Source organism: Falco biarmicus, chromosome 2, assembly GCF_023638135.1.
Source record: "Falco biarmicus isolate bFalBia1 chromosome 2, bFalBia1.pri, whole genome shotgun sequence".
NCBI lineage: Eukaryota > Metazoa > Chordata > Aves > Falconiformes > Falconidae > Falco > Falco biarmicus.
The window spans coordinates 69,192,079-69,212,823 of NC_079289.1; the positions used below are offsets into that span (position 1 = coordinate 69,192,079).

At 43.2% G+C, this 20,745-nt stretch overlaps 1 protein-coding gene across 9 annotated transcripts in view; it reads right to left on the reverse strand.

Annotated features, from left to right (window-relative positions):
- Positions 1-20,745, reverse strand: part of MAP4K4 (mitogen-activated protein kinase kinase kinase kinase 4) — a 170,894-nt gene that overhangs the window by 52,125 nt on the left and 98,024 nt on the right. For all 9 annotated transcript variants that reach the window (XM_056327272.1, XM_056327267.1, XM_056327271.1 and 6 more), the window contains exons 4-8: positions 9,869-9,994; positions 8,955-9,065; positions 6,019-6,109; positions 4,372-4,502; positions 186-240 (exon numbers count right to left, since the gene is read on the reverse strand). In XM_056327272.1, coding sequence (XP_056183247.1) covers positions 186-240; positions 4,372-4,502; positions 6,019-6,109; positions 8,955-9,065; positions 9,869-9,994 — 514 coding nt within the window. The remainder of the gene's footprint in view (positions 1-185; positions 241-4,371; positions 4,503-6,018; positions 6,110-8,954; positions 9,066-9,868; positions 9,995-20,745) is intronic.

A 20,745-nucleotide genomic window follows, 5' to 3' on the forward strand; every position in this document is an offset into this window, starting at 1 on the left:
TCTTTATCAAAAGCCTTGCTATTTATGGGAGTTTATATTTATAGGGCAGGCAAAACCAAAGAGAACAGAAATAACATGAGGATACTTTCAGAAACCTCAATACCAGGCTTAGATTACAACCAGCATCTCCCAAGTATATGTTTCAGTCTTAATCAGCCCACTGGAGAAGCAGACGCATCACTTACGGGGAGCTCCTTCTGCCATCTCTATGGCTGTAATGCCACATGACCAAAGGTCACTCTGCATAAAAAGAGAGACACCATATGTTAGTAGGTGGATTTACCCATTCAGACAGTAAGAGAGTACTATTTACAGAGGCCCTGTAGGTGAGACTGAAACCAAATACCATGGCTATTTAAATAATATACGTTACTTTTTTCTTGTAACAGTGTCATAAAATCCTACTTTTCATATCATATATATATGCAGAAATGCACACACGTATTCATATGGAGTATGCAAAAAAACCTTTCCAATAACACATAAAAAGATATTCACATTATGACAATGAAAAATACATTTGCCTGAAATCTACATCTATGAAACAACAGAATTTTCAATATTCCCTTGTTTACAAAGGATTGAACAAGGGCATTGCCAGGGCACGCAGAGATGCAGTTAGAAAAGCAAAAGCTCAGCTCGAAATTGGCTGGAGATGTCAAAAACTACAAGAAACAGCTCTTCAGGTACATAAACAACAAGCAGAAACAGAAGGAAAATATTGGCCCACTGCTAAACAGGGGAAGTGAATCAGTCACCAACAATGCTGAAAAGGCAGAGGTTTTCAACATTTTCTTCACTGCTGCCTTTACCAGCACTGCTGGGCCTCAGGCCTTGGGGACAAAAATCCAGGCTGATGCAAACACAGACCCACTGCCAGTGAAGGAAGAGTTGGTAGGTGAGCTTGACCCCATGTATCGGTGGGCCCTGACAACATCCAACCAAGAGCACTAAGAGAGCTGGCTGACATCGTGGCAAGGCTGCTCTCCATAATCTTTAAGAAGTTCTGGAGATTGGGAGACATCCCGGAAGACTGGAAGAATGCTGAAGTCACCCCCATCTACAAGATGGGCTTAAAGGAGGATCCAGGAAATTATAGGCCCATCATTCTTACTTCAGTCCCTGGGAAAGTTATGGAACAAATCCTCCTGGGGGGCTACCACAAGTCCAATGAAGCACATGATTGGAAAAAGCCAGCATGGATTTACCAAGGGGAAATCACACTTGACAAACCTGATCACCTTCTACGACAAAGTAACCTGCTCAGTTGATGTGGGGTGAACGGTGGACATTGTCCACCAGGATTTTCTCCAAGGCTTTCAATAGTTTCCCACAGCCTCCTCCAAGAGAAGCTAATGTGATGGTCTAGGCAAGCGGTCTGTGGGGTGGGTGGGGAGCTGGCTGAGAGGCCGCACCCTGAAGCTGGCAGTAAAGAGCTCCCTTTCAAACTGGCAACCTGTCACAAGTGAGTCCCCAGAGATCAATACTGGGTCCAGTGCTGGTTTATAACTTCATAAATGATCCAGATGATGGGATCAAGTGTACCCTGATGAAGTGTGCCGATGATACTAAACTGAGTGGCAAAGCTAACACTTCGGAAGGGAGAGCCACTCTGCAGGAAGACCTGGATAGACTGGAAAAGAGGGCTAACATGAACTTTATGCAGCTCAACAAAGACCGGTTTAACATCTTGCACCTGGGAAAATACAATTCAGGAGCGCAGCACAGGCTGGGATCTACCCGGCTGAGGACTGGTTCTATGGAAAGGGACCTGGTGATCCTGGTGGACAACAAGCTCAGTATGAGTGAGCAGCGTGCTGCTGCCGCAAAGCAAGCCAACAGGATGCCGCGCTGCATCAACAAGGGCTTCACCAGCACAGACGAAGTCATTATCCCACTCTACTCAGTGCTTGTCAGGCCACACCTGGAATACTGTGTTCAGTTTTGGTCCCCGCTATGCAAAAAAGATGTGGACAGGCTGGAGAGGGTCTGGAGAACGCCGGCCGTGAAGATGATCAAAGGACTGGGAAAGAGGAAAGGCTGAATGAACTGGGTTTGTTCAGCCTTGAGAAAACAAGGCTTAGGTTCCAGTATTTGAAGGGTGGCTATAGAGAAGATGAAGACCCCCTTTTTACAAGGAGTTACCTGGAAAAGATGATGGGTAATGGGTACAAGTTACTCCTGGCCAGATTCCAATTGAACACAAGAGGAAATTTTTTCACAATGAGAACCATCAGCCATTGGAATAATCTCCCCAAGGAAGTCATGGATTCCCCAACACTGAACACTTTTAAGATTCAGCTGGACAGGGTACTAGGCCATCTTGTCTAGACCATGCTTTTGCCAAAAAAGGTTGGACCAGATGATCCTTGAGGTCCCTTCCAACACAGTATTCTATGAATCTATGATTTCCCTATAATAAATTCACATAAAACACTGTACCTGTTCTCCCAAACAAAAGACAAGAGAAAACAAAAGACTACAAATACTACAGGGCAAATACCCCAAAACCTGGCAGGTCTTTTTCAGTGTATAAACCAGCAAATAAATAAACAAATACAGATTAAGGGAATATACCTAGTCCTGAATTTTTTCTGCTCTCAATAAACAGCTTTACCTAGGAGAATAGCCATCATTGCTAAAACTGCAAGAAGTCTCTGTTGGACACATTCTTTGAAGCCAAAGCGAATGCTCCTTCCCTACCATCTCAGCTTTGCTTGAAACATTATGAAACAAGAGTCCTTCAGTGGGAGCCCTTCAAGATACCACCTCTGGCCAGCACCCTTGATTTGGGAGAGCCTGGGCGAGAGCCAGGAGGGTCAGACACAGGCAAGAGCTGGAAGAGTTCTGGTGAGGAACCAGCTCCAGAAACTCCATAGCTTAAGGGGCAAAACACTAGAGGAGGCTGCTGAAAGACAGCTGTTTTTGAGAAAAGCAGTCTTACTTTCTGGTCATAACAGTGAATTTAAAAAAAAAATAGTTAAAACTAATGAGCAAACAAGGTCTTCTTGTACTACAAGCAGAGAAGCATTTCTAATGATCACATTTTCAGACCCATCAAGGTACTCTTTTCTCTTGGTCCAATCCAGCCACTTAAGCTAAACTACACAGCTTCGTGATCTTACAAAATCTTCCCACCATGAATTTTTTGGGGGACAGAATCCTACAGGCTCCGTGAAGAACAATAAACAGGTGTTTTTCAGAAGCAGAAGGAGTTATTTTTCACAGCACTACTGCGTTAGCAAATACTGCAGAGAGTTCTTCTCCTTTATTAGATCATTTAATAGCCACCCTTCCTTCCTAATAACTCCATCTGCAAAGATACAAAGCATTACCTTTAGTACAAAGAGTTGATGGATGTAAAAAGTGATTAAATGAAAAGAAATAGGATCAACCTCATCAATCTTAGTCAAAAGGTACAAAAACACCAATTCAAATAATATGTTTTTTAAAAATACATTTAGACACACATAAACATACTGATAGCTCACACCACTATCAATCTCAGCAAATTGATGTAATTGATCTTTAGCTCTAAAATTCATTGTAAGACCTTAATCACAGGCTTTCTGATACCTTTGCTCTCCTTGGTTAAAAGCTGGAACAACTGCATTAGTCTAAGAGAAGATTTTTTAAAAAGCGTATTTTCACATTTCTTTTTTCCTTGTGCATTCATTAAAGCAAGCTGAGAAGAACTTTTAAGATTACAATTTGCCTTCAATAGAGAAATTTAACTTTAAATACACATACATAATACTCTTATGGGTAGTGCAAATATCATCAAGTCAATTATGGTTTTGCAGTAATTAAATCTTTGGTCTGCAGCAAACACGTAAAAAATTATCTTTGTTGAGAAACGCTGTGATGGATAAATTTTTAACAACATGTACATGTATCCTGAAATCAGGAACAGGTACAGTTTAAAGAGCTCATTCTGTACTTCACTGGCTCTCCAGACAGTGGTTCTATTTAAGGCAACACCTAAAATGTACTGTTCTGGGTTACTACAATAACTGGGACATAGTCTAACACAATTTAAAGTACAATCATTACACAAATTAAGAACATGAGCTTTTCCAGCTAAACTCTTTTTTTGCCATCTCGGAGCACCTACAGCATACCAAAATCCTATACTACTTATGTCTCAAAGCTATGATAATACAAGTAATAGCAACTGTTAAAGGTCACAATTTGACCCCTACCTTGTACTCCTGTAATAAGAATGTACCTACACAAAATAGTATTACTCCTACAAAGCACAAGAAGTCTCAAAAACTGCCATTGTTCATGTACATTTATATGTTCATGCAAGTGTATAGGTTTTGTATGTTGGCTCTTTTTTTTTTTTTTCTCTAAACAGGACTCTCTTACTCTGTAATCATACGTAGCATCTGGATTTTCATCACAGGCAATAACTTCTGGAGCCATCCAGTACGGAGTTCCAATAAAAGTGTTTCTCCTGCCAACTGTCCTGTCCAGCTGAGCGCTCACACCAAAATCCACTGTGGGCGGGAAAAGAGTAAAATAAAATAAGAGGGGAAAAATAATGCAGTGACTACTTCTGTAAGGTGATTTGGAAATAAAACCCTATGGATGTTCCACATGGGAGAACCGTGCCGAAGAGAAATATGATGAGCCCTTATGGTTCACATGCAAGGTACTTGGGCCATAAGCATCAAGGGACATTGGCAGTGTATGACCACCTCCCCTGCACGTCTCACCATCCTGCCTGTACAGGAGGGAGCATACAGCTGCAAAAATACTGCCTGGGAGGGTGCAAAAGGGCTACTCCCTTCCCAAATGGTGAAAGCAAGCACCTTTGCCTATACAGAAGGAGCTGCTTCCCAAAGGTCTCTCTCATGCTATGGAAATACCACACGCATGAACATCTTTCTCTTTCGGCTGTCCACTTTTTCCGCTCTAAAATTGGAGAGCAAAAATCATCTGTTGCTCAGGGAATTGCTCTCTGCTCTAATGCACAGAGAAGATGCATTGATAGGAGCAAAAGATGAAGATTACTGAAGAGGTGCTAACTTGGAGCACACACAGATTTCAAAAGAGATGCCCATTTCATTACAAGGCAATTACATTACAAGGTGGTTTCCTCCCTTCAGTTCTTCCTGCTCATGACCACAGTGATGTATGTCTTTCGATAGCAGTAACTGCATCTGCTCTAGGAGGGCTGTGTCAGCTTCACTGTATCCGTCATCTGAGTGACACTGACCAAATGGTGGAGACAAGTTTGGTGGGAGCAACAGTTTGGGAGCTACTGTGCTCCACTTTGGACCAAAAGGAGGAGAGCTCTCACGAGAGCTTCCTCCTCCAGCAGCTAGTATGTCTTCCCATGACTTGTGCTGCAGGAAGGTGTAATGCAAAACAGAAGGGATGTGGGCTGGGTGGGAGGGCTTCAGCATGGCTCTATATTTAACTGAAAAAAAGGTGGCGAGTGCAGCATGATACAAACACAGAAGGTTAAAGTGTGCAGTAACTGGCAGAGACAAATTAGAGAGGAAGAAAAAAAGAGTATGTCCACTCGGAAGGGAGAGAGGAGGCCAGGGATGAGCACAGTTTTCGACAGGCATGCCAGAGCTGGAACTGCGTTTTGAACTTGATGCCACAGCTCACTTGAGAGTGCCATCCAGATCCTATTTTTGTGTCCAGAACCTGAACAGCAGGTGCTATTTTAATTAAAGAGAGACTCCCATCACTTTCTGAGTCCAGAATAAGGGGAATCGGAACAAATCCAGTCACGCACAGCTCGAGGGGGGAAGCAAAACAATCCCCTCACTGATTCTGGCATGAAAGCCAACATCTTATAATGAAATGCAACAATAACCTGCACTCCATCTTCCTGAAGCAGGAGGAAATACATGCAGGGCCTTGATCCATGTGGGAGCAGTAACAGAGTGCTCATGCTACAGAGCATGTTGCAGGGCTCTTAAAGGATAAAATTGATTTGGGAACATCATAAAACCAAAGGCTGAATGAATGAGGAAGTGGACGTGTGCGCCTACTTACCAAGTTTCACTTCTGCATTCTCTGTTAACAACACGTTTTGCCCTTTGATATCCCTGTGAATCACATGATGGGCATGAAGATGTGCCAGCCCCTGCATTAAGAAGAAAGAGAGGAAGGAGAAGACGTTCAAAGTTAGGCTCTTGCCTTAGCAACAGACTACCGATACCCAGCACCCCCAAAGCCCATAGCACTGGGTCTCTTGCACAGTGGCTGGGTGCAATGGGACCCTTGGGAGCCTTCTAGCAGCATACTGCCCACACAGCTTTTGGTGCACAGACACAGGCCCCAGGTCATGAACATGCTGTCCTAAATACAGCCCAATATCTGCACTGTGCAAACACCTCTCAGCTGTCACGTGAAGGAAGTTCAGCTCCCAGAAACTGTCCATACAATGACACTGTAAATAACATCAGCGTCAGCGTATGCCACTGACATTTGACACACACAGGGTCACCCAGAATTTAGTCTGGGGAAGGGGGGAAGAGAGCTGGAGGGAGAAAGGAGGCAGCATCAACATGCATACATGCACCCCCGAGAAGGGGGTGGGAGGGTGATGGACAGGCAGTTATGTTTGAGGGCAAGGGACGGCTGATGACAAACAAAAGCTCTGCTGCAAAGCTGCAGTTCTCTTCTCTAGCTTCCATAAATACGAAGCCAGATTAATTGTTCCTCAGGCAAAAAAAACATGAAAAAAAAGAAAAGTATGAGCATTACACTTTCCAAAGGAAACAAAACCTCCTGGCATACGGTGCTTTTTGTTGAGACAGCACCTGGATGCATGCCCCAAAGCATTAGCCATGTGGAGGGAGCGCTGAGGAAGACATATGTTGCATTTTACTCTCTAATGTAATTGGGAGAACAACAGGCAATCCTCTTAGCAACTGCCTGTATTTTGGTTTCTCCTCAGCTCTCTGCTCGGAAAATTGTAGTCTCCGGTGGGATTGTCTTGCCTGTTCAAGTTGCCCTCGTAGGCTTTTAATGTTTTATGAAAAATAAAGAAATAGAACCTTTACAGCTGCAAGAGGTTAAGAGAGTAGTGGTTGCTGTAGAGAAATATTTCCTAACACATGTTCTTCATTAAATGATCATTTACCAGTTTGCCTACATAACCATTGGGCTATTTTCTTTTTTTAAAACAGTTAACGAGTGTGACAGAAAAACCACCCTCCACACCTCCTCCCCACACGTCACAAGTGAATCAAGTGAACGGCTGATGTCCCCGAGACCTTTTGCTGGCTGCTATGCTAAGTGTGGTCTTATTTTTCACAGGAATGAAGGCTTTTCCACAGCTTCACACAGGATACTTTTTAAAGCCTTCCACTACCTCGACCCAGCCAGGGAAATAATTGTCTGTTCTCTCCAGAGTACCATTTAACCTTACTGAAAAAGCACATTTGGATTTGTGAAGGGCTGGGAGGAGACAAAGGGGCACATCTCCATTCTCCTGTAGCCCCCAGGCCACTCCAACCACACAGGGATCCACTGGGTCGACCCTCACCTGTGTCTCCACCTGCACCAATCTTTGGCACTTTAGCTCATTTTGACTTTCTGTTACACAACCCCTCTCCTGTCTCTGACAAACTCAGTGTCAAATCAGGTTTTGCAACGTCTCATAGCAATGTGAGTTTAGCATTCCTTTTTTCCAGATATTCCAGTTCTTGCTGGCAAGCAATTAAGGCTCCTTCTGCAAATCTCTCACAGGAATGAGAAAATAGCTTTCACCCAGCTCTTTTCTGAGGTAAGTAATTTTTTCCTCTTCTCACCAAGCATGACTACTTTATCTAAGGAGAACCTAGCATGAATGCAACATAGCATGCAATACCTCCAAGGTCACACAGTTCTCAAATCAAGCATAAGATCAGTCCTGCAGAAGTTAGCTTTCCTCATATTAAAGCACACTATCCATTTGATTTGAAATACAACTGTCAGTAGGTATTCAACCTTTCTTCTCCCTCATAAACAATTCAAAATGTGTCAGCAGTGGGACTCCCTCCTAGCATCTGGAATTAAGAGCAAGAGACCAGAATAGTACGTCTCCTTCCCTCACCATCTTAAAAATCGCCAAGGCAGAGCAAACGTGTAACACAGACAACAGCAGCATTGATTTATGCGAGAGCCAGTGGTGGTTTTCTTTAACATAAAGCCCTTCAGAACTTCCTTTATGATGAGACAATTGAACAAACATACTGCGTATGGTATGGGTAGGAGGCAATTTGTTTTACAAAGAAGCACGAGGAAAATCATACCAGATTTACTTAGCCCAGCAAACAAATGCCAATTCAAAAAGCACTTAAACTGTACCAACTGGAAATTAAATACGAAGAGTAATTAGTTAAAGCTTCAGTTTTAAGAAAAACTGGAAAGTGGCATCCCTCTTCCTGAGAAACTTTTGCAGCGCCATCTGCTAGCACTCCACAGTGCACAGCCACATACGACGTAGCTGCTTGCTCCAGACAGACTGCAGGAACACGCAATATGCAAGTACATTGCAGCACAGAAGTCCTGACTGCTGGCCTGAGCCAACAACTCCCTCTCTCCACAGACTTCATTAGGAGTAGAGAAAGACGGCTGCAAACACATTTGGAAAAGCCTGTTCTGCACCCTGTTGTGTTACGGCACTGTTACAACCTCGGGCTTCTCAAAAACAGTGTCCATACTGTTTCACAGCTTCTACAATAGGTAAGGTCACTGGTTCTTCCGCTGGCTTCTCGGCTATAACAACTGCTATTTTCTTCAAGACTGCTGTTACAATACAGTACAACTCACACCAATTTAAATGACGTAGAGCAGACATCTATCTGCTCCTACACACTCTCCATGAGATGACATGGCTAACTGGGACTGATCAGAAACAGCTTCTTGCAGAACCTCAAGCTAGGCTACATCCCTGTAAGACTGTTTCTATGTTTTTAAGTGGAGCGGGGTATTTTCCTTACCCGGAGAATCTCTCTGGAGATATACGCTATCCAGTCTTCTTTCAGAGTATTCCCTTTCGTGTTCTTCACAAGGTCTGTGATAGAGCCTGCTCCACAAAACTCCATAACAAGCTGCAAAACAGGTAAGAGCATGCAACTAACATTAAACACAGTTCCAGCTGTCCAGCAAAGCAAAATAATCAGGTTGCAGCACTGATTTGGGAAACCCTCGAAAAGAAGAGAATATCATTTATTTTACATCTCTGCCTGGAAAATGGATTCAAACCAAATGTCTACAATCTGTGTCAGACATATATGGAATATGTCTCACATTAGCTACCACATCTTCAAGGACTGATTTAATCACTGTAATTTAATGCTGGGAATCTGGATTTGCTCAGCTATGCAAAATGCATTAGCAGCAACAGCAGTAAGAGCACATCCAATGCTGAAGGAATCAAACTGATCACACCATTGCAACACATCTTACCCTTTAACTCCCATTTATTTGTGGAAGAACATGCACTGATGTCTGTACCCTGCCATTTCAAACCCAAACTTCAACCCTCTAGAGGGTGTAGATGAGGTGGGATGAGAAATGTAATGGGTACAATTCTCAAGTGCAGCTTTCTTTTTACAGTCGTACATTCTCACTGCTCAGATTGCCTGCCTCGTTCCCATGAAACATGTTACTATCTAGCTGGGAAATAGGGAAAAAAAAGTTACTTAAAGAGCAAATCCATTGCTAATAGCAAATCTTAGTTCAGCCATCTTCTTAAGGATGCATGATTAGCCTATGTGATTCACTTATCTATCTGTTCAGGCAAGCACCAAATTCTATTAGCTTGTCTTTCCATAATGTGATATTTCTATCATACTCAAACTGTATCCAAAAGGGAAAGACTTATGAACATGCTTGAGAAACATTTGCTTACCCATAGTTGGTCGTCATGTCCTGGAGGACTTTTCTTAATGAAAGCACCATAATAAGTTGCAATATTTCTATGATGAGAATATTTCTTTAGCATATTAATCTCCAGTTTGATTTCTTCTTCTTCATCCTTTGGAAAAAAAAACCACCAAAAATACACCATATGCATGATGAATTTCCTCTTTCATGCAAGTACATTATTTAAAAGTTCAATTTATATCAGCATCATGCTCAGTGAACACATCCTATGTTCATGCCATCAAAATGTTGTTTATTGAGATGGTCTAAAACAGAACTTACTTTCACAAGTTTTCAAGTAGTGTAAAAAAGCAAATGAAGGATGCACTGGACTTCATCCATGATGGAGCAGGACAGGGTCTGTTTAAAAACCCTATGCTTGTAATACCTTAAGCAAATAAAGAGCTAGCAGGCTTTCATTCTACACAATCCAGAGAACCAGAAAACCGGAAAAATCTGTGAATTTATGAGAGAGGGGTATTACTTCCATCTTCCTCATTTTTTCTAAAGGAGAATTTTGAAAACTGCAATCAGTTCTATTTAAATGCCAGACAGCAGCTCAGACCAGGCAGCTGCTGAAGCAGGCCCTCTGAGGTGGGTCCCACCTTGGTGCCAGCATGTGGCTTGCACAGGAAAGCAGAGGTGGAGTTCAGGAATTCCCCTCACTGCACAGACAAGGCGTTTGCCTCGTGCACCAGTTTCCTCCTCCTCCATCTGCCTCCACGGAGGAAGAGCAAGTGCATTAGGAAGAGAGGGCCAGGGGCTGGGGCGGTAAACAGGATGCTGGGACACAAAGACAGAGGAAGGATTTCCCCCAGCTCCCCCGGCCTCAGTGAGGTGCCAAGCAGAGAGCAGCTCGGGTGAAGGCAGGTCATCTCTTCAGAGAGCTAAAGTGGATAATACTATGCAACCGCTCCTTTAAAACACCCACAATCCATTTCTGAAGTGACAGTAGGATATGTTGCATGGAAGGGTCCACACACATTTTGAGGTGACGTCTGAGCAGGCAGCAGATACAGAAGTAGGAGCAGACACCATCCCACCCCAGCTCTCTTACCACACCTAGAAACTGAGAGCCTTCAGCCAGCACCTCTCAAGGCAACAAACGAAAAGGCAGCTGGTTTACCCCTTTAGGCACGACCTTTATTTGCTCCACAATTTTCTAGCCTTAGGTATCCAGGGGGTAAACGTCTACCTTAAATTGATTCCAGGAAAAAAACGAAACCTCTGTTCCCTAGGGTGGCTGGCTGATGGAAACGGTAGCACGTATTTTGATTATCCTGTAATGTCAAAGCTGATTACATGAGAAAATGTTAAGCCTTAAACTTCCTTGCAATTTGTACCATGCTAGCAATCAAATATCCTATTCACCACATACGCAGATGTTAATACTAAGTACATGTTAACTATTTACACACATTGGTATGCATGGCTTTAGCAAAAAGAAACCACCCTATGCTACAACACAAACATTTATTTCAAATACACTATACAGGGGGATGCAGCGCTTATTCATAATTATGAGAAAACTCCCAAAATGCACCAAGCTATTCTTAAATCTTCTCATGATGCATCTTTGAAGTAAAACACTGCATATTTCTGGAACACTGAACAAAACAGTAAAACAATCTTGTAAATCAAAGTTCCCAGTGAACAGCAGCCCTGAAAGTGTTATCAGAACAGATCTTTGAGCCAAAAGCTAACTCAGTGCTTCCTCAGCTGCTTCTGTTGTCCTTGCCGTTTTGTGATTTTTTTTATTTGGACCGTATGCAAAAAAACAAAAACCAAAAAAAAAAAAACCACCAAAACCCCCATGCTTATACTAGAAACTACCACTATCACACTGAATTTAAGCAAAAAAACTCTAACAGGGGGTTTCTTAAACTTAATGGTTTGGGACTTAATCACTGATAGGTTAACATGTATAATTGAATTAATCTGCTATTTTGTAGACTTCTTATATAAAAATTATTTCCGATCCTCAGCACATGGAACACAATAGCTTTTACAATACAATGGGCAGGATGTCCTAAAGGTTGTTCATGTTTATCTATTGCAATAACAGCCCAAATGACAATGCTTAGACAGGACCTCTTCCTGAAAAATAAAATAATTAAAAAAAAATAACCCCAAAGAACAAACAACAACAACAAAAAAAGGTGCATAAAGACCCAGTAGACCACCACTAGTTACTGCCCTTTCAGTTTTTCCTTGTGGCTATGTCAAAGCACCTGCTCAACAGCCTGCAGCAACCCCAAACATCTCCTGTAACTAAGACTAATAATGGTCCTAAACTCTTATTTCAGCTGTCATTGAGCATTTGTCCACAACACAAATAGTGCCTCACCTACAGTTCAATCCAGTCCAAATTCCAGTCTACAAAAATAAATGGATCCAATAATTCTTGCCAGGCTTTGGAAAACTCCACTTACTTAGTGTGGATCGATAACTACCTGGCAATGAGTCCTGAAGACTTTGTGGCGACAGGAACTATCATGAGGATTGATCAGCACAGAGAAGGCTGCAGTACTACTGTGGTACAGCAATTGGTGTAAGATTAAATAAGGTGGCCAGACCAAAATTGTTCTGTTCCAGTTTCAGGAACATTTTTTTCCAGGGTACAACTCATTTCATTCCAATGTGGATATCTGAACGAGGCCAAACAATGTGCACCTTACCAGTGTTTACTTTTCCCCAGTAACCACACAAGGAGGATGAGGTCATTAGCCAAGATCCAGACACCAGTATTGCAGATGTGTTACATCAGGGTGAGATGAATCCCACCCAAAAATCTCACCGGATAAGACCATTTCAACACAGGTCTCCTTATGGACACATGTGCCGCAGGGAGGGCAGCCTGCAGAAGGGGTCCTCCTGCACAGAAGGAGGTGTTTCGGCAGCCATCCTGGGATTTGGACATGTGAGCCAGCCTCAAAGACAGAAGTCCCTTCACCTCCTCCTGACAATACACACGCTGCACCACCACCACTAACAGTCCCTCTGTTTGCAGAGGCGCCAGGATCACAAAAGGAGAAAATTAAAACCAACTGAGGCGAGAGACTGTCATTCTCATGAAGTAATACAAAAGTACATCCTTTTTTCTTGGAGGACAGAGGCAGCTGGTGAGCCTTTCCTAGTGATTTTATGCAGCTGGCATCAATTACCACTTTGAGCCATTATCTTTGGATACAAACTCCCATTGAAATCTTCTTTGTCTGGCCTGTGATGGGGCTGGTGTTTTATACTTACACATTCACTGTCAGTTTGTGACAGCACGTCTGATTACCAGTAATTTTTGCAGTAAGCTATACTTTTGCAAGACTCACGTGGTTAAATCAAGCTTGGAGCACTTTCCATGTGTTTCCCTTCAGAAATTAAATGGACATGTCAGCATCTCTAGGGATTTCTAACTGCAATGCTGATTTATCAGAATGACTTTGCCTGTAAGATTAAAAATCACATACGCCCACACAGAAATCCACCAATGTGCATTAAGATCATTTCTAACCATTTGAATTAGCACACTAAAAACAGAACCAGGCATGCTACCTCCCAGGGTGCCAGCTAGCGGCGCCCGATCAGCTCCCTTGTGGCTGTAGCACAAAATCTCAACACTGTTTGCTCTTCCATTCATCTTTGCATGCTAAATATCAGGTGGGGTTTTTTTTGCACGCATCAATGCAACTGCATCAGTTGCATCAATGGCTTGTCATTTTCATTACATCACCATTTACAAAACTGTGATTATTTAAGTATCTCAATGATTTAGGTATCTGACCATAGTTGCCACTGGAGTAATTCCTAGACAAACAAAAGCTGCTACAGCAGATCCATGTAAGGAATATTAATCTAGACAGCTTGATTATGCCATTTCAGCATGTTCTCCAAAGGTAACCCCCTCTGCACCATTATTGCAAGAAAATCCTGCTTATTTATACAAATTCTTAGAAGATGATAAATTCAGAAGCACTTTGCTGGACATCATGGTAGGGAGGGAGAAGAAGGGAACTACAGCTTTAGAAGTGCCAGAAGCAGGGAGGACATAACCAAAGGAAAAGAAAAATTACTTCATGCCTGCCCTGTTTTTATATACTTCCCTAAACATCTTTCTCTAGGTGCCTCAGAAGACAAAGCAAAACAATCCCAACCTGGCCCAGCACTGCAACTGGTAATTGGTACAAGACCCCTCTGAGAATCTGTCACTAAGAAACACACCCAGGGGAGTAAGGGGGGAAATAACATGGTTTCCCAAGGTCTATAGCACTAGGAAATTATGTCAGGAGCTGAATTAAAACAAACAAACAAATAAACAAAAAACAGCCCCCCTCCCCCCCCCCAAAAAAACACGCCCAAAGGTACAGAAAGGAACTATCCCAGGGCATGTACGTGGTGACCTTCCATCCATACTCCCCAGAGTGGAAGGGCTGCCTGACCACTGCTCTTTGCTAGCTGTTGATTCTGCCCTCTCAAGGGATGGCACAGCTCAGGGAACAGAAACCCAGGGCAGTTTCAGAAGATTTTGTTTACCTGAGCCATATGATGAGGGGAAGCATAAATGAGAAAACACAGTCAAGCAATGATAAAGCAAGACAGCGTTCTGTGATGAAGGTAAGAGCAAGTTTACCTGTCGCACCACATGATTTATATGCTACCCTAAACCAGTTTGCAGGGGAATACAAATTAGTCCCTCCAGTAACTTTCCTTTTTGATTTAAGAAATGAGACAGTGACAAATCTCAGCTTTCCCCGCACAAATGGCATCCAGTCATTTTAAGCTACAACCAAGTGTTTGAAGAATTAACATCACTCCCCAACAGTGGAAAGCCGACATGCAGGTTGAAGAAAAACAGGAGAAAGTCCACAAGAAACCCAGTTTATTTTCCTTTCCGCTCCCTCTCACTCTTCATTTCTGCTCTCCACCCACATAAATAAAAAAATAAAAAAGTCTTAAAAGCCAACAAATGCAAACAAAAATCCTTCTGGATAAATCATGACACCAACTTTTACAAACAACTATTCTGCTTGTATGTCACATCCTCCCTCCTCCCCACATGCCAGACCCTGGCCAGCATCCATTCAGAGCAGAATCTGTCTAGGACAGGGAAAGTCTGAATAGTGCCTAGCACAAAAGGTGACCTTTTCTGGTGCTGGAATCCATAATACATACACTCGTTAATAAAGTTCTCACACACAAGGGAGATGCTTTGGTAAGAAGAGTTGGGGCAGTATTGCACACAGCACAGTATTTGAACTGGGAGCTGTAGCACTGCCTCCAAGCTAAGAAGGACATTGTAATTTTGGGAGGAACCTAACCACAAGAGCAATGAGACTCTGAGTGCCGGGCAAGTCCCTGCCAGTGCCTGCCAAGGTAGGAAGTTTGAGTAAAGCACAGCAGCTTGCACTGCAGAGAGTGCAATGTGGAAAAATGCAATCCCCTCCGATGCCACAACAGTGTTAGAACTGGAAATATGACATGAAGTAGTTCTGAAAAGAAAATACCAAACACAGGCTTCTTGAGAGGGAAAGCCTAAACCGCTTAGAAGAAAAGACTTTAATCAAGACGTGCAGTAAACATTTAACAAGTCCCTCCTAAATCTTAACATACAGAAGTTTCCAACTTTCTTATTACATCCCGTCTTTCTTGAGTCTTTTACAGAGCCTTTGAGCTTTGTTACCCTCAAGCTAAAGACCTCATGGAAGTTTATTTCCCTTCTCTCTCCTCTGCTACCTTCTCATGCCCAGCATTCACCATGCCTGTCCCAATTCATGTGCAAGTTCTCTCTTTCACAGACCCCTTACCCACAGACTCTTCCCATCTTGGCATCAACATGTTCGTTTCTCCGCATCATTCTTCAAGTCCTTCCCAAACATGTGCTTGTTCAAAGGCCTCCAGACTGTTCGCCCTTAAGAAAATGCAGCAGTCATGCCACGCACTCAGTGATGCTGAAGGAGCACCAGATACCCAGCAAGCAGTGGCATGGGTGGTGAGCATTGCCCCATCATCACTGTGAGGGCACCTCTCAGAATTTTCCCCTTGTACACATATGCAGCCCATGCAGAGAAAGCCCTTCATGGGCTTTACCATTTGCAAGCTTTCTGGAGCCTATCTGATCACTGTGAGCTCCCATCAGCCTCTGGGCTTGCTTCTGCTGTCAGCACAGAGCCACACTGCCGGGAGTAGCAAACTAGCAACACTGCTCAGGCAGAGCGATTGCAGGAGACGGCTGTGATGCTTTTCCAAGGGTCAAAAAAAAAATCTTAGTTTTGTGAGAACTGGCTGGCAGAACAGTGCTGTCCTTATGACCACATTTGGTTACCTTCAGTAGCAAGATTTCATCAAGCAGGTTAGAAACACACTTCCCAACACATGCAAAACAGAGGCTGCTTTGTCTCCCCTTGGCACAGCACCCTCTCTACTGCATGCTAAAGGCACCATCTGAAACAAGAGAGAAAATGAGCCAAATTGTTCACAGCAGTGCCATCGCTGAGGCTGCAGCCATAAAGCAACAATTAAATTAAGTGGACAAAAAAGCATGAGGGAGGGCTAGCTCTTAAGCAGGATCCCAGCACTGCCTGAAGAAGCCTGTGTAACAGCATTGTGCAGGCACAGGAGATGGAATCACGTGCAGGCAGGAAGGAGCCAAAAACCATGTGAAGACAATACTTGTCTGTTGTCTCCCCCCAAACCACCTCCTCTGCCAATCACGCCAACAACAGTATTTTCTTTCTTGCCTGATGTGTCCCCGATGCCTTCGCTGGTCACTGAATGAGCTGCACTGAAGGCACTGAAGGCACAGAGACTGCACCACTTCTAACATCCCCCAGTGAAACCCCAGGGTGCCATGGGCTTTTCTGAAGACAACCAAGACAGAAACCTAAGGGCAAATCCCTCCAACCATTTCCAAGGCTACTCCCTCAATCCTGGTCATGATTACTTAAGAGTTTCCTGCTCAGACTGCATGTTTATCCCAGCTGTACAATTCAACTGTCCATCCTCATCAAGCCTAAATTATTTACAAACTATGCAACAAACTCGTCTTGTACTGACATCTTCAGAGTGCTCATAAAAGTGGGAAGGTTCGGTACCCTACTTCCATTACTATTATTCACAGTAAAACCAGCTGTTGCTATACAATTCTACATCCAGTCTCAGGTTTTTTTTGTGATTAGAAAAAGCCATCGCTGCAGATATGAAGAATAAGTCTGTGTGTGAAGCAAAGAAATTAAAACAATCTCCTATATGCAAAGCTCCAAGCTCCGACAATAACAGGAGACATAGATGCTGAAGAGAAATCAGGCTTATGCACAAAGCCAAAAAGTTGCATACATTTTTTACTTCAAATCTCAGTGTGCATTTGATGCCAAGGAAAGCAGCATCTCTTGGGAGGAGAGAGCCAGGGGAGGCATTTGCCCACTGCTTGGCCCCTGCTCTCCCCAGGCAGTGTGAAGCTCTGCCACTCCCGCCCTTCCCAAACGGGATTGACACATGGGTCCCTCCCTGCATGTGCAGTGCGGACACTGCTGGGACACAGCGTGGACTTTGGAGATGGAGAAGGCTCCCGAGTCCTGCAGGTTTGATGCAGCTGGAGAGATTCAACAAGAAACTAAAGTTCTAGTTTGAAACTAAGCTTTAACTTTGACGGTAGTGGGGCAGAAGGCAAACATCTGAGAGAGAAAAGAAATCAAAAGGCTGAAATGACTGAAAGTGGATTTCCTATGTACCAAACACCACACAGAAGCTATATTAGCAGAAATTTAAGCTGGGAAGATAAAATACATTAAAAATGGCAGCTCTTGCATAACATGAATGTTCTTCTAGTACATACGTCACATCATGAAAACCTATAATTACATGAAGACACTGATCCCCTTAAAAGACAGATTTGTTCATTATACAGCCTCGCACTCAAACTGATCAACAAGTCCTGTAGATGAATAAGGAAGAGGGTTTTATTTACAGCCCCTCTTTCATTTTGTACATTGAATAAAACATATATGATAAAAACCAAATAAAATATCCCAACAGTTTGCGATCATAAATCCAAAAGCTGTAATCACACACAGCCAAACAGGAACAGAACAAAAGAGAGGAAGGAAAAGTAATCCCACTTCGGCATTTCCTCAGGGCTGTTTCATATAGGATCCTTTTTTAACGAGACATGGGGCTGGAGAGGTACCTGACAAGAGAAATTCAGAAGCTCCATCACATGCCACCATTTCTTTGCCCAACAGTGATGGAGGGTTTGGCACTGCTCAATACGTAATATTATTTAGACCAAAAGCAAACACACAGATTTGCGAAGCGGTGGGAACTGACTGGCAATGATACTCCAAAACTAATCATATATTTAAAAATTAAATAACAAAAAATATATAGGGGGGTGCATGAACAAGCACCACCACAATTGCCAGAAGTGAGCAGCGCCAGCCACAAAGCAAGCACCTTGCACTTCCAGGAGACACAGTCCCACCAGTGACCTTCACCCCTCTACAGGACAAGTCCCACCTGAGGTGGAACTGACCTGTCCCCTTACGGGCACCTTTTCCCCCACACTAAATCGCAGGCACCCAGAGCAGCTATGCTCCAACCTTCAGCACAACCGCTACATGCCTAAAATTAGAAAGAATGAATCCAGGTTTTGGTTATTGGTAGCAGCAACAGTTAAGGCCAGCAAACCGCGGTTGGACGACTGCAGTTTTATTACCAGCCGAGGCTTCTGAACCCACATCAACTGGTATATGGAAGAAGAACTTTGTAACACATTGCTAATCCCTCAGCTGTCCGCAGTCCCCGAGTCTTCTAGGCTTTAATTAAGCAAATCCTGCTCATTAAAATGTTGCCAGTGCTGCAACTTTTCCTTCCAAATATTTAAAACTCCTCCTGCAATACTAACAAAGTCCTGCATTTTGTCAGAAAATGAGTACTAAGAAAAACTCTGAAAACAAAATTACTGCATCTTCTTTGCAGCGCACCAATCCACTGCTGTGAAGTGACATGTCACTTAGGCCATCATTATGAAGAAATAGACTTAATGTTTCTTTTCTAGAGTGGGGTACCTCTGACAGAGGTCTAACAGCGATTGTACTTGCCGCTTGTAATCTACACTCTGTTTTACACCCACAAAAGGAAAACTTCAAATTTTGGGTACGCTACAGCCTCCAAGAAACACCTTGTAAGCAAGGACTAGTGTGAGATCATGATCTGACTTATTCAACACAAGGTTTCTTTTGTGAAGCAGCCAAAATATGTAAATTACCCAGGAATAAAAGGAATCGTCTGATCTGTACGTGTGTCTTACAAACATGATTGAATGACAGTGTGAGTGCACAAGTCCTTACAAGTTTTAATTGCAGGTAATCTTTGCCTAAAGGTTCAACACTTCAGCACCTCCTGTCCAATATTAGTCACTGCTCAGCCTCTGTCGGTAATCCGCAACCTTCTCCTCTGCCATACACAGAGGAAGTACTGCAGATGCAAAATGCCAGGCACAAACATGGAGAACCCAAGAAGTTCAAAGGCCCATTCCTCTCACCAGACAAGGGGTGGAAGGGACTGCAAAGAAAGCTGAGACACCACCTCACTGTCGTGTGTTTGAGAAACAGGCTGAATATATACTGTCTGTGCAGACCATGAGTGGCTAGGGTGAGAAGGGAGGAGACCTGACCAAGCCCTACAGGCTTGTCAAATTCCATTTTCAATTTTAAAAATACCCCAGAAAATACCTTCAGTATTTTTCACTGGCATTGCAAGCAACGACTGCTTCAAAAGCTGGCAGGAGGAGGCTTGCTCCTCCTCCCTTTGCCACCATCTCCACCTTTTCCTCCTCTCTCTGTTTTTGGTGAGAACTGCTCCTTCCAGCAGCAACAGAGCAGAGGATTAACATCAGGTAGCTGTAAGGCAGTTTACACACACTCACTGAAATACCCTGTCCAAGCCCTCAAACCAACTGCTTCTTGCTGGGGAGGAATGGTTTCCTTCTGCAGTGTGCAAACCCCAGCCATGACTGATGCCAGGCCAGACCAGGGGTTTCTGCTTCTCCATGCTCTTCTTCAGCATTCCTGAAACCTACAACCCAACAGCAGATTTGAGGGTGAAAAAGCACCACCAAGCTCAGCTATTCTGTGGGAATAAACACAAAAGACGTAACTAGAAATACCTGCGTTGAGAGCAGCTTTCCCAGAGCAAAGACCTCTCTTCAATTGGCTTGTTCACGTAAAAATGAGATCCACACTTACAACCCTAAGGGTTTTCGAAGCAGGAAGGAATATGAATATTATATTTTACCTCTAAAATACACTTGCACTCAGAAATACAGCTCTTTTTTAAAAAGGAAATCCATTACAGAATGATTTACAACTGACTGACAAGATGATGATGATGATGACTCTGTAATTATCAGGTCTGATCACTCAAATTACAATTTACCAGCAGACACACAAACTACTTGATTCACAGCTAACATTTTCTTTAGCACAGAATAGGTCCTTCCCACAACAAGAGGGGAGACAGTCAACCTCTATCAGCAACAGCCAAATGTCTGGGAAGAATTCAGAGAAGTCTGCAAGGGGCAAATTTCCCTTCATGTTTGTGTCAAACTCTTCCAGAGGACAGATGACAACCAGGGCTGTGACCAAAAGGCTTTTTCTTTGTGTTCAGAAAGGAACAGCTATTAGACAGGTATAAAGGTATGGCCACGTCTGGGCATGCGTGATAAGTGAGCTCTTTATAAAATCAGTTGCTGAGGTTTTGAATTTCTTTGGTAGATTAATGCTGACTTATGCACAGCATTTAAAATTGCCCTGCACTGCCAAAGCTCTATAAAGGCTGTGCACTTTAGTGTACAAGTAAGTGCATTTGGCGTTA